The sequence below is a fragment of the Leuciscus leuciscus genome (assembly GCF_965113295.1).
Source record: "Leuciscus leuciscus genome assembly, chromosome: 17".
Taxonomy (NCBI): domain Eukaryota; kingdom Metazoa; phylum Chordata; class Actinopteri; order Cypriniformes; family Leuciscidae; genus Leuciscus; species Leuciscus leuciscus.
The window spans coordinates 21734725-21748677 of NC_138741.1; the positions used below are offsets into that span (position 1 = coordinate 21734725).

Here is a 13953-nt window from a genome sequence, read left to right on the forward strand (position 1 = left end):
TGGTGGTCCAGCTGTGAAATTACAAGCGATAGCAAGTCAATGAGAGACGAGTTTCAAATGACAGGAAAATGTACTAATCATATTGTCCTTCTAAATGGGTGAGTCTTGTAACTAAGGCCTTGTCCGAAATCCCCCCAATACCCTTAAATAGGGCATTATTTGAGGGGACAGCCATTTGTAGTGGTGTCCGAAACCGCACAGATTAAATTCAGGAGCATATGTGACCAAAATGGATGCAATTTCGAGCCTTGTAAATTGTTTAAGTAAAGGGGTCATCGGATGCAAAATTCACTTTTATATGGTGTTTGCATATAAATGACTTTGCAGTGTGTGGACACAACCACCATACAAAGAAAAAAATCCACTCACTCCTTTTTTTTATCTTCAAAAAGTCTAAACACTCTCAATAATCAAGCCGTTTGGATTTTCTGAGCAATATGATGTCATATTGCTCATGCTCCGCCCACGACCACTGACGGACTGTCCCGTATTAGCATATTTCCGCCCTCAGCCATTTGTATACTGTCCGCCAAGGCAGCACTTTATGTGTCTTGTGTCGACACCCCCCATGGAAGAGAGGGGTTGGGTGAGCAGTTGCTCATTATCATTTAAAGAGACATGTACCGAAACGGGTGGCTGTAAACAGAGCTGATTTTAAGGAGGTAAAAAGGGTGTTGTTTTACACAACTATTGAGGAATTTTAACCAAAGTATGTTACAAACTTTACATGAAGACCCTAAATAATCATACCAACTTGTGGAAAATGGGCACCCGATGACCCCTTTTAAGTTTATACATGCTAGTTTCCATGACAGAGTTAATCGGCAAAGGAAGACCTTCAGCAAAGCTTAATTTTTTGTGCAGAAAGCAAAGCTTTTTAAAGCATTTCAACCCCAGCAATTATAAGCGATACCCCTGTTTGTGTGCTGTTTGGGTAAGTTATTTAAAATCTAATAGGTTATTTGACTGATTTTATTTTGGCTGCCACTGCCACTGTTTTATATGTTAAGCTTTATTTGAGAAAACAGTTATTTTGCAGAATTACTGGTCAGTCTGGGGTACCAAAGTGCTGTACATGAGAATAACAAAAATAATCAAATGCATGCAACCAAAAATACATACAATTTACAACACATTATTAAAAGCTAAGGAAAATAAATATGTTTTTAACACCCTCTGAAATGACCCTTGAATAGAAGATGTTTTTTGAGGACAATGGGAGCTCATTCCAGAGTCTAGGAGCTGCCACAGAATTTCAAGCGTGATCGAGGGAGCGTCAGACACAGCTGATCATTGGAGCGAAGAGATCTCATAGGTTAATATAAACTAATTAAATCAGAGAAGTACTTCGGTGCTAAGTCATTGAGAGATTTGAAAACATAATAATGCTTTATACTGGATTCTGTATCGAATCGGTAACCAATGTAATGAAATCAGTACAAGAGTAATATGGTCTCTTTTTTTGGTGCCAGTTAAAAGCAGCTGAGTTCTGATCCAGCTGCAGGCGAGAGAGGGAGGCCTGACTCACACCCGGGTACAAAGTGTTACAATAATCCAAACGAGAAGACACACAGACATGAACAACCTTCTCCAGATCATTGAAAGAGAATAATTCTGCATAACAGTAAAAAAAATACATATATACAAAAAAACAATACGATCTGTTACATACATGCCAGTCTAATGTCTGCTTTGAAACTAAATGTATTATACAAATAAAATATATACAAATATAGTGCTATGCAAATGTGGATAGATCCATCAATATCAAAGGATAGGTCCATCCTTTTGACTGAGGCAGCAGAGCCAATCACCAAATCTCCGTTTTTTTTATTATTTAATTTGAGGAAATTCAGGGACATCCAATGCTTGATGTCCCTGATACATGCAGTGAGTGAGTCAGGCAGGGATGGCCTATCGGAGCTGGTGGTAAGATACATTTGAATGTCATCAGCATAGCAATGAAATTGGAAGTCCATGCCTGCGTATGATGTCACCAAGTGGATATATATATATAGATGATAAACAATAGTGGGCCAAGAACTTTGAGGAACACCCTGTGTAAGCGAAGCAGTGGCAGATCTATACCCTTGTATGGTGATATAGTACTTTCTGTCGCTGATGTAAGAAATGAGCCAGGAAAGAGCGGAACCAGTGATGCCGATATCAGAAAGCTGAGAGATCAGTATTTTTTGGCAAACTGTGTCATATGCAGCGCTTAGATCGAGAAGCATCAAGATGTTTATTAACCCTGAATCCATGGTCAAAAGAATGTCGTTAACCACCCGAAGAAGAGCAGTTTCAGTGCTATGAGATGGGCGAAATCCTGACTGAAAAGGTTAAAAAAAACATTAACATTTAAATATGATCCCAATTGCGAAGCCACAACCTTATCAAGGATTTTGCTTAAAGGATAAGTTCGGTATTTTACACTTAAAGCCCTGTTTTCAGATCGTTTCTGATGAAATAGAACGGTTAAGATTGAAATTTGGACACATGCTGCTGGCCCGAGAATTTGATTTCATCAGAAACGATCTGAAAACAGGGCTTTAAGTGTAAAATACCGAACTTGTCCTTTAAGAATGTTAAATTAGATATTGGCCTGTAATTGTCCATGTTTAGATGGTCAAAGCCTGTTTTTTTTTTTAAATGGGGGTCACCGCAGCCATTTTTAATTCTGCTGGGACAATGGCGGAAGCTAAACTACAGTTTATCATGTGTCATGAAGGGTGCAACCTCGAGGACACACATCTTAAGCAAAACAGTAGGTGTAGGATCAAGCCGGCAGGATGTGGAATTAGACTTCACAATTAGATCACTTACGGCAGCAGGAGTAGTCAGAGTAAAAGCAGAGAGAGAGTTTGTTGAGTGAGCTGAATCAGATAACACCAAATGAACATTTGAGTCACTTGTATGAGGGGTGTCTTTGGTGATGGATTCAGTGATTGACTTCAATTTGTCTGAAAAGAATTGGGAAAAGCTATTCACAAGCACCCCAGAGCCCGAAATAACATGTGATGGATTAGTGAGTTTGTTAACCATAGAAAAGAGTGATTTTGGCCTGCACGTGGAATTCCTAATGGTAGAGGAGAAATAAGAGGATCTTGCATCGTTGAGGGCTGTACGGTAGTTGAGCAAATGTTCTTTAAAAGCCAGAGAGTGCGCAATGAGTCCAGTTTTCCTGCATAGTCTTTCTAGGCAGCGACCCTCAGTTTTCATCGTTCGAAGTTCAGGAGTGAACCAGGGTAAGGCATGAGTAGATGGAACCAGTCTAGTTTTAACAGGAGCATGCCTCTCAAGTATTTGAGAAAAAGCATTATTGTAAATACAGCAGATTTCTGACTTATTGAAACAGAGAAAGAAGATGGATTCACAGAATTGATTTTACAATAGGTGAGCATTTTCTTCAGTGGTGATATAGATATTGGAAAACTAAAACTGAAGTTTATAAGTTTGTGATCTGAGAAAGCAAAATCAGAGCCACTAACAATAATATTATATAAGCCAGATGTACATATGAGATCCAGTATATGACCCCTGAAGTGAGTAGCAAAAGTTACATGTTGAGTTAAGTTGAAACATCAATTATTTGCATTGAGCAGTGTTTTCATGTATATTAAAATCACCAAGCAAAATAACAGATGAATGACTACCACAGACAAGAGTAAGTAACTCACTAATCTCAGAGAAAATGTCAGAGGGAAATTTTGGAGGTCGGTAAATTAAGATTACAGCCAGTGACGTTTGGTCAGTCATTTTCAACGCTAGGTATTCAAATGCTGCAACATCATGAAACTCGATCTTGGATATTTTAATAGTCTTACGGCAAATTACAGCCAGCCCTCCACCTCTACGATGAAGACGCGATTGAGAGAAATAGATGTGCCCCAGGTGGTGTTAAAAGGTTCAAGTTTAAAAGGTAATTAGGCACCTGCCTGATTTCCTTCAAAAGTAGCATGTCCAAGTTAGGGTCAATGATTATGTTATTCAACACCGATGCTTTATCAGTTAAAGAGCGAGTGTTCAACAACGCACATTGCAAGTCTGAAGATGCGCGTCTGCAGGTTCCAAGGTCGGGATCAAAATGATCTTAGATTTCCAAAGTTGATAAGCCGATTTTCCTGCTGTGTTTTACCCGGAGCACGGGTGTTGGTACAGACAACCGGAATATTATTTGAAGACGAGCAGTGATAAATCCGAAGTTTCTTTCGCGAACGGTGTATGTAGCGTTTAGCGAGGTTGGCGTAAAACTCAAAGTTGTTCACACCATTTATAGTGTCCGGAGCCAAGTGGAAAGATCCTTTTAATGTTCTGAGTTGAGCAGCAGAAAATTGTAAAGCCATCTCGGGAAAAGTAGATAGATATATGGATAGATGGATAGATTGGATAGAACAAAATTGTCATGAAGGTGTTTGCCTGGTCTTCAACAATGTTAAGGTAAGTTGCACGTGTCAAATTTACGTCCACATGAATGGCCGGACCCAGGGTTTCCCAGCAGAACATTGCCTAGAGCATCACACTCTCTCCATCATCCCACAGTGCATCCTGGTGTTTAGTATAGATAGATAGATAGATAGATAGACTTTTATTGCAGACTCAAGGTCCATACTTCATAAAATACAACAGACGGCACAAAATTAAAACACATCACATTAAATACATATAAAAAAATATTAAAAATAAAAAAACAAGATTCTATCCTTTCAGAAGACAGTCATACCAGTGTCTCCAAAGTTTAGATGTGTAGCGTATGGCGCTATATTCGTATAAAATATAGTATAATCGAGCACACCTATAATCAAAAACATTTACACCATGTATTTAAATCAAGTTATTTTTCTATATCAAAACATAAAAAATTAAAAAAGAAGCTATAAACAACTTCATCACCTCCCACTGCTGCCTATGACAAATCTTCCTTTGACTATCTGTTTGCCGTTCACAGCTCCTGCAGCCGGAGATGCATGAAGAGGGGCAGCTATCTGCTACAACACACCGCAGAGTTGGCTTTTTCTGTTGTCCTGCTAATTTGCTTCAAGCTGGGAGAAGTGCTGATTAAATAACTCGGCTGGTGATTGAACATGCATTTGGCCACACCACTTCTCAGCTCCATGGCTCTGACAAACATGTTTGTTTTTCTCCCTAACTCGAGTAACTTAATGTGTTCTCTGTGTTCTTTTTGTTTCTTAAATAGAGAGACACACAAAAAAAGAGGCTTTGTATTTGACTACGAGTCTGTCATTGACCTCCCTTGGCTAACTGGTACTGCAGCTACCTCAAAGAGTAAACTTTAAAGTTTCAAATATTCCCTTAGCTTAAAAAACACATTTTATAGCATTCACTCTCAAAAACTATTCATTGCTAACTTACGATCCAATTATAGTGTCTTTTGTGTTCTAACAAAAAGTTAGGTCAAATAAAGTTAGCATATTCTTCCCTACAGTATATAAGCACTAGCCTGCAGCTTATAGGTAATGTTACCTGTTTGTAGGAGGATTTCTTGGTATAAGCACAAAATAATGAGACACCATTGCCAGAACTCTGCAATAGTGAATATGTTATTTTTATATTTATTTATTTGTTTGTTTTCCTCTCTCCAGTGGGGCAGGCATCTGTTTCAAGCTTTCATCAGCATAATCTTGTCTGATATAAGCACTACCCAGACCAAGCCAATAGCTAATTCATAATGCATTCATTTGTGGATGCATATCATGACACAATTTAATTAATGTCCAATGAATTTAATGAATTGAAATTTAGCATTTTGTAGACGGAGTTCGTGTCAGAAAATCAGCTGTTGAGAATGCATGATCAGGACTAAGAAACCGAACACAACTTCAAATAGAAAAAGAAAGACAGCAGATACAAATAATGTTCAATAAGAAACATAATATAAATAATGTGGTGTGGTTGTGGGGTTGTGTGCATTCTTTGATATCCAATTTGCGTTCAAAAGGCTGCTGTCTATGATTATCATGATTGGTTGGAAGTCCCAAAGTCTCTGCTGTCATCTGTGACTAATACATTTAAATTGATAAGAAATTGATCAGGCTTGCCTTAATCAGGCTGTTGCGATTCTTATCCATAAGCTATCAATTATGCTATCCTCTCATCATCTACAGGTTTCCTCATATCCTCTGCCATTGATTGGGTAAACATAACTGTAACTAAATAGCAGCAAGCCAATAATCCTAGTACAGAATTTGTCTGATGTATCCTGTGAGGCATAAAGCATCAAAAGATTAAAGGACTGATCTTAAGATTCAAGAGAGCAGATTCATGTCTGTGTGCTTTATGTCAGTAAGAACAAATCGGTATTGGTTTGATGGTTCATTAAAGGGGCGTGCGTATCCTTTGCCTTTGCTCTGAGGGAAGAGGCGGTTCGTGTTTGAGCCACAGAAGGAAACGAGTTACTGATCTTTCATCGCTCACTAGATCGAGATCACTCTCGCCTCTCATGACCCATTCGCAGAAAAATATTCTTTGCAAAAGGATTGCAGTCAGAAAAAAAAAAGAAAAAAAAACTTTCGGGTAAAATATCTTTAGATTTTTTTTCCATCTTATGGCACCATTTGAATAAATCATGATAGCTGATGAAGCTGAACCCTTATTATGTGAGTGTTTCATCTCAGCATGTGGCCTTTGCTTTCTCCAACTCTTGTGCACTTGAAGAGCACTTGATAACACTTCCGATTCACAGCCTTCCGATTGAGAAGCACCCTTCCACTTCCAGCTCAATTTGTTCTGTGTTCACTCAGATCCAGGACCTCTCCTGGTTTCCCACTCCCTGCTCACTGTTGAGTGAAACCAACCTGATCTCCTGACAAAACATTTTCATATAAATTCCAACAATCTGATTTGTACAGATATGAAAGATTTTTTGAAAAAAAAGTAAGCATGAAGCTCCCTAAACCTAGTCGTAAGTGGGGTGTAAGAACATTGAACAAAATGGAGAGGGTGCTCACTGCAGAGCCAATGGGTGGACCTTGATGTCCAGCTTCCCCTCATTGGATGTAATGGGTGGAGCTTGAAGGTCCAGCCATATCCTAATTCTAACCTTTCCCTATCCCTAAACCTAATTAGCTTAAGCTCCACCCATTAGGTCCACAGAGATGGAGATAGACTGGGTCAAGCTCCACTCATGGCGTCCAGAGAGAGGGAGAGCTGGATGTCATTTGGCTCTGCAGTGGGCTTCACTTGACAAAAACGCACGAATGGAATCATATGGATTCATTCAAAATTAGCAACCAATTTTTTTAACAATTCTGTAAGATTCTGTTGGAGATACCCAGCTCCAACTAATCAAGGGCTTGTATAATAGGCTACCATAAACAAGCAAGGAGAGATAGAAAAAAACAATACCCTGCCTTTCAAAAACGTACTCATTTTTGCCAAAATTGGCAAAAATCACACAGATGCACTTTCATTCACCTGTCGTGGATCCAATTCAACATGCAATATAAGATTATAAATAGAAAATAGGGCTGCACAACTATGACACAATAATTAGCATTTTATAACAAACTAACTGAATGATAAAATATTAAGTGGACGTTATTGATAATGCAACTAATATTTAGGCTTGTAGACTAATTTAAACGTCTCGGATTCGTTGTTGCATTTGCATTGCTCAACGAACGGGTCAGTGATTGGTTGCAATACTCAACGTTGCAAAAACACTCTGTAAACAGAAAACTATGACAAACTGGGAGTAGATTTCAACTGTAATTCTGTAATTGTAACTTCAACCATGATATTGCTTATTTGTCGATTAATTGCGTATATCTATTAGGAAATACTACTACAAAAAAGTACTATTATATATAATAACATATGACAAATTCAATACAAAAACGAAATAAATTCATAATTGCAATACAGAGCAAACCATAAATGAATTGGAAGCACAACAGAAAGCAAAAAAAAAAAAGAGAGAGAGAGAGAGAGAGAGAGAGAGAGAGAGAGAGAGAGAGAGAGAGAGAGAGAGAGAGAGAGAGAGAGAGAGAGAGAGAGAGAGAGAGAGAGAGAGAGAGAGAATGAACGCTAATCAAATGAATTCATTACTGCAATTCCTCCCGTAGGTTCAAAAGGGAAACGGCTCTCAGTGTACTTGGAATAAACAATCAGATGTAACCAATTATGGTAGATGGATTAGACTTCAATCAAGAAGTATAACATCTTTGGTTGTGATACACCAGTGAGAGGAGTGTGTGTGTGTGAGTGAGTGAGAGAGAGAGGGAGAGAGAGAGGGAGAGAGAGAGAGAGAGAGAGAGAGAGAGAGAGTCCAGCGCGCCCAGGGCATTTGGTAAGGGGAGCGCGGCACTCGGGAGCGCATCATCGCGGGATTGAAGCAACGGCTTTCGGACGCATCATGTTGCGCAGAGACTTCAGATCCTCCCCAGGACCAGCCGCTCGACAAAATGTATCTTTTTAAACCACTCGGACTAAAGGATCGTCGGGCTGACTCTTTTAGGTGTCTGGAATTATTTTTTAGTCTAACTGGGAGATGTTTATTCTGAGAACTGATACTGGAGAAGAGACTAGAAGGCTTTAAAAATGATGTCCGGATGGGTCGAAGCCTCTTCAGAAAAGGTAAGGACTAAAAACACGTTTAGACATTAAAGACACGTTCGTGTTTCCATACAAATCAAATCAATTGCGCTCTTGCGTGAAACTTCTTGTATAACAGCTGTTATAGCTGCCATTCCTTATGCACTGTAAAAATACTCTTTAAAGTTGCTTAAAAAATAACAATACAAAAAAAAAAAATGAAAAGTGTGGTTGCCAGAAATCTACTGAATGTTTTAGGCATTACGGAATGGCATTCGGTGCCTTTATGTTTTACAGTTCACGACTGTATAGCCTCTGCCATTTACTTTTTAATGCTAATATATAAGCATATTGACTGCTAAATCTGCAATGTAAAATATACTGAGTACTATAATAATAAAAGTTGAGCAATAAAGCCACGATTAATTAAAGTTAAACAAATGGCCTCATGACTAATAAATATGCATAAACAGTACACATATTCATGAATATGTGTACAGTCTCATCAATCAGATATACTTCCATTGGATAGCTTAAATGTAACCAGTTTGGAGGTTGTTAATATAGTAAATTACAATAATAATTATAGTATAGTACAATCATTTTTTATTGAGTGGCAAATGTTCTGTCAAACACAAATTCCCCCACAAATAGGAAGAGAAAGGGCTAAATCAGAACATTTCAGAAGCGTGTTTATAACAGTGAGATGTAAAGCACTTCCATGTGTGATTTTTCCATGGGTGCATAACCACACCGCTGCTTTAATCTGTTGTATGCTCTCTGCATTTGAGACTTTTTTTCTTAGAGTAATATAATGAACAAAACCTGAGCACCATGGTATAATGATAGTTTATCTCCTAGATCAATATAGCCAACTAGTAAGTAATGGCTGGAGTGAACAAATGGCCTTCACTATTAAATTAGACCTTGGTTGGTTAAATCCAAATACTCTATATAATAATAAATGAAAAAAAGCCTACAAGATCATTTTTCTCTGCTAAGATTTTTACAAGACTAGGATATAATACACTACTTCCTCACAAAGGAAGGTACAAAATGTTAGAAAATAATAGAATAGAATAGAATAGAATAGAATAGAATAGAATAGAATAGAATAGAATAGAATAGAATAGAATAGAAGTTTTACGTACATACAGCAAGGCCAGTTGAAACTGTATTGTACAAGAGACTCCTGTGGTCCTGGTAAACCCTACATTACAAAGATGGCAATATCTGAAATCCTTGTCTTTGTGGGGACAGTTTTTGGTCCCCATGAGGAAAACAACGTATACATCATACTAAGTGATGTTTTTTGAACATCTAAAAATTTAGAATTTTTTTATGTGATGGGTAGGTCTAGGGTTAGGGTATATAATATACAGTTTGTAAAGTATAAAAATCATTATATATGGAATGTCCCCATAAAACATGAAAACCAAACGTGTGTGTGTGTGTGTGTGTGTGTGTGTGTGTGTGTGAGAGAGAGAGAGAGAGAGAGAGAGAGAGAGAGAGAGAAAGAGAAAAATCACAAAATATGTGTAAGAAAATAGAATAATATATACAACATATTGCAAAAGCATTACAGAACGATATAGACTACACGGTACAGTACACAAACTGCAGACAGATAATAGATGGGTAGGTGAGGACAATGTGAGGCCTCAATGAAGACTGACAGGTAAAAATGCAAAGATGATATTCAATATGGCTACAACAAAACGAATTTCTGAAATTCAGTATAATGAGCAAGGCTGTTTTTCTTTCCTGTTCAAGCTCATGCACTCCACACCGATTTAATAGAGCAGTTCTCACTGTCCCCAGGTTCAGAATCATTATTACTGAGAGGAGAACTCTGTGCCAGAGCATTGGAGAACAGACCTGTCCATCATCGAGGCATTTGACAGATTAAACACCTCAGTGACCTTTACAAGTCTGAGAGCGCAGAGATGCTGATGTCGCCAGTCACAATACTCTCTCCTCATGAAGACCAAGTGTGGAGCAGTGTCCTGCTTTATTGTTAGCTGTTATTTCTTTCTTTTTTCTATTTAAATCTTTTTCTTAATATTTACAATGTAAACATTTCAAACTATAAATTCTGATCGGATGAGCCACATTTACACATTCAATATTATTATTAATGGAGCAAGTTGCCATGTTGCTTGGCAAACGTAAACATTCTACAGTCAAGGTACTGAATTATATTAGGTACTTAGAGGAAAAATTGTTTACTCTGAGAATTATTATAATAATACATTTAACTCTTTATTGAACTATAAAGATTGAAACAGTGTATTTAATCATAGTGATGTTGCAATAATCCCACTCGAATCTGTGTGTAACAGTAATTTTGCCACAAGTAAGGAGATTGGGTATGGTAAATAAAAAATAAAAATCACTGTAACCCACAAATCTAAGTGGATTATTGCTTGTTTAAGTTAATGCAAAAGAGTAACTGAAATAATGTGTTATTTCACTTGAATGCTATTAAAACCTAATTTTTGTGACAAATTTATTTTCCTTTCAGAAAGTAAAACATGCAGATACTAAGAGTTTTGACATTGAAATAACATCTCATTTATTTTTATTGTCTGTTAAAATAGGTAAGCGGCTCAAAATGCTCCCTGTGAGGAAGGTCGTGCCTTACGGGAATCGTCCAGCTGCGACGAGAGAGGAGGTCATCTCCGATGAGCCCTCCATACTCGCTGCTCTGGCCCACACACTTTGAAATCGTCCCTCCCGAAACTCAGAGTGACAATGTGATGAGCTCTGCTATCATTTCCAGCTCGAGCATGGACGGAGGGATGAGAGGGAGTCGCACGAGTTAATGAGACTATTGCTCTTGTGTTGGGGAGCTTAGGACAGGCAATTACAGGAGGATTACCCAGCGACTTCAACATCGCATACTCTCCACCGAGGCAAGCTTCTAAGAACTCCAGTGTGGTGGATTTTATTATTTATTATTTTTCACCATTTTTAATTACGTGCACTGTTGTTGTCAAAAAGTTTGCAAGGTCTTACAAAATGGAGGTACAGATCCGAATGTGGAATAAAGACCTGCCAACTTTGATCAGCCCGTGGATACCGATACTTCTGGGTCTTCACATGCATTTCTCCTGGGCCACAACCTGTCCAGAGGAGTGCCGGTGTGACAGGACCTTTGTTTACTGCAACGAGAGGAGTCTAATGTCAGTGCCTCTGGGGCTAGGAGAGGGTTATAAGACCCTCTACCTCCACAACAATCAAATCAACAATGCTGGATTTCCCCTGGAAATGCACAACGTTGCCTCTGTGGAGACGGTGTATCTCTATGGCAACCAGCTTGACGAATTCCCTGTCAATCTTCCCAAAAATGTGCGGGTGCTCCACCTGCAGGAGAATAACATTCAGACTGTGTCCCGGGCCGCCCTCGCACAGCTGCTACGCCTGGAGGAGCTCTATCTGGATGACAACTCCATCTCCACTGTGGGTGTGGAGGAGGGGGCCTTCAGGGAGGCCATCAGTCTCAAGACCCTTTTCCTCACCAAGAACCACCTGAGCAGCGTCCCCATCGGGCTCCCAGAGGAGCTGAGAGAGCTGCGGTTGGACGAGAACCGCATTGCAATTATAGCCGAGGATGCGTTTGAGAATGTGACGGGCCTCGAACGCCTCCTCCTGGATGGGAACCTGCTCACGGATGAGGGCATCGCCCCCGAGGCTCTCCAGACCCTCGTAAATCTCAAAACGCTGTCGATGGCGCGCAACTCCCTCACGGTTCCTCCTCCTTATCTGCCTGCCGAGTTTCTAGTCAAGCTCAACTTGCAGGATAATCAGATGAATGAGATTCCTTTGACAGCCTTTCATGGCCTTCATCGCTTGGAGAGACTGGATATTTCAAACAACCAGCTGCAGTCTCTCACACAGGGGGTCTTTGACGGCCTCCACGGCCTGAGACAGCTCACTGTTCGAAACAACCTTTGGCTCTGTGACTGCAACATTAAATGGGTCATACTGTGGTTAAAGTCCCTGCCAGCTACCCTCAATGTCCGTGGCTTCATGTGCCAGAAACCAGAGAGGGTACGTGGCATGGTAATCAGAGAGCTAACCCTGGAGCTCATCCAGTGTCCTAACAGCACCGCCACAGTCCCACAGCCCACACTGCTCTCTGCCTCCACCGCTGAGTCAGCCACTCAAACGGCCTTCACACCCGCACGCTCCCGGCCTACACCCACCCCTTCGCCTCTCACACTTCTCCCACCAAATGCAGGCGAAGACAGGGAACAGAGGACGAACGACCCGGTCGGCCCGAGGCAGGAGTCGCTGCGCGTTTCCTTTGCGGTGCTAAACGGTTCATGCATTCAGGTAAGCTGGGTATCGACATTCGCCGTCACAGCCTATAAGGTGACCTGGGTCAAACTGGGTCACAGTTTGATAACAGGCCCCATGCAGGAGTCACTTGTGGAGGGCGAACGTGGAGGAATCGCACTGGCAAAACTGGAGCCCAAGTCCACCTATCGTATTTGCATAGATCCGCTGGACGCGTTCAACAGTTACCACCCAGGAGATGATACGATTTGCTCGGAGGTGATGACAAAGTCCACTTCCTTTGACTCCGGTGATAACACCACTGGCCCAGAGCAGGCGACCCAGCAGGACCCCAGCTCGCCTTTCCTACTGGCTGGCCTGATTGGCGGGGCGGTGCTTGTGGTTCTGGTGGTCCTGTTGAGCATATTCTGCTGGCACATGCACAAGAAGGAAAGGTCAGATTCGTCAAAATGGAAATACAGTCGGGGGAGAAGAAAAGACGACTACTGCGAAGCAGGGACTAAAAAGGATAACTCTATTCTGGAAATGACTGAGACTAGCTTTCAGATAGTTTCTTTGAATAATGAACAGCTGCTCAAGGGGGACTTTCGCATTCAACCGATTTACACCCCTAATGGGGGTGTTGGATACACAGACTCTCAAAGGAGAAACAATAGCACAGCGTACTGCAAAAACAGTGTTCCAGAATCTGATACATGCCATACATGAGGATTTTAAACAGATAACGTCCTTTGTATTTAGATCTGACTCTTAAACGCACTGTATTTCAGAAGACAGGCTGTAAAATATGTAATTTATATTCTGAACAATATCGCCTTCTTTTTTTATCGCTTAGTAAAACTAAAATGATTTATGAATATTTACTTTCTATGTTCTGTTTCTACAATCCAAGCTCATAAAAAGAATTGTAAGTGGATCTTAGCAATCTGCAATCTTTAAGCACAAATGAATGTCAAGTGCCCATTTTTTTTATAATTTACTTATAAGTTATTAGTAAGAAATGAAGGAATGGAAGGACAGTGTGTTTGTTTAAAGGTTTATAGGAGTGAGGATGAGAAGGCAGTTCTCACTATCACCACACGGTGGCATCTGTTTTCATCA

The 13953-nt window shown here is 40.0% G+C and overlaps 1 protein-coding gene across 1 annotated transcript; it reads left to right on the forward strand.

Annotated features, from left to right (window-relative positions):
- The first annotated feature begins 7972 nt into the window (after nt 1-7972).
- On the forward strand, nt 7973-13709 carry LOC309479182 (leucine-rich repeat transmembrane protein FLRT2). Its single transcript, XM_082143121.1, has 2 exons — nt 7973-8592; nt 11151-13709. Exon 2 carries the CDS (start codon nt 11572-11574, stop codon nt 13558-13560), a length of 1989 nt encoding a protein of 662 aa, XP_081999247.1. The 5' UTR covers nt 7973-8592; nt 11151-11571; the 3' UTR covers nt 13561-13709.
- Nucleotides 13710-13953: the final 244 nt, after the last annotated feature.

What these genes read in the sequence shown, in the direction of transcription:
- LOC309479182 (XM_082143121.1), top strand. Translation starts at nt 11,572, where the DNA reads ATGGAGGTACAGATCCGAATGTGGAATAAAGACCTGCCAACTTTGATC.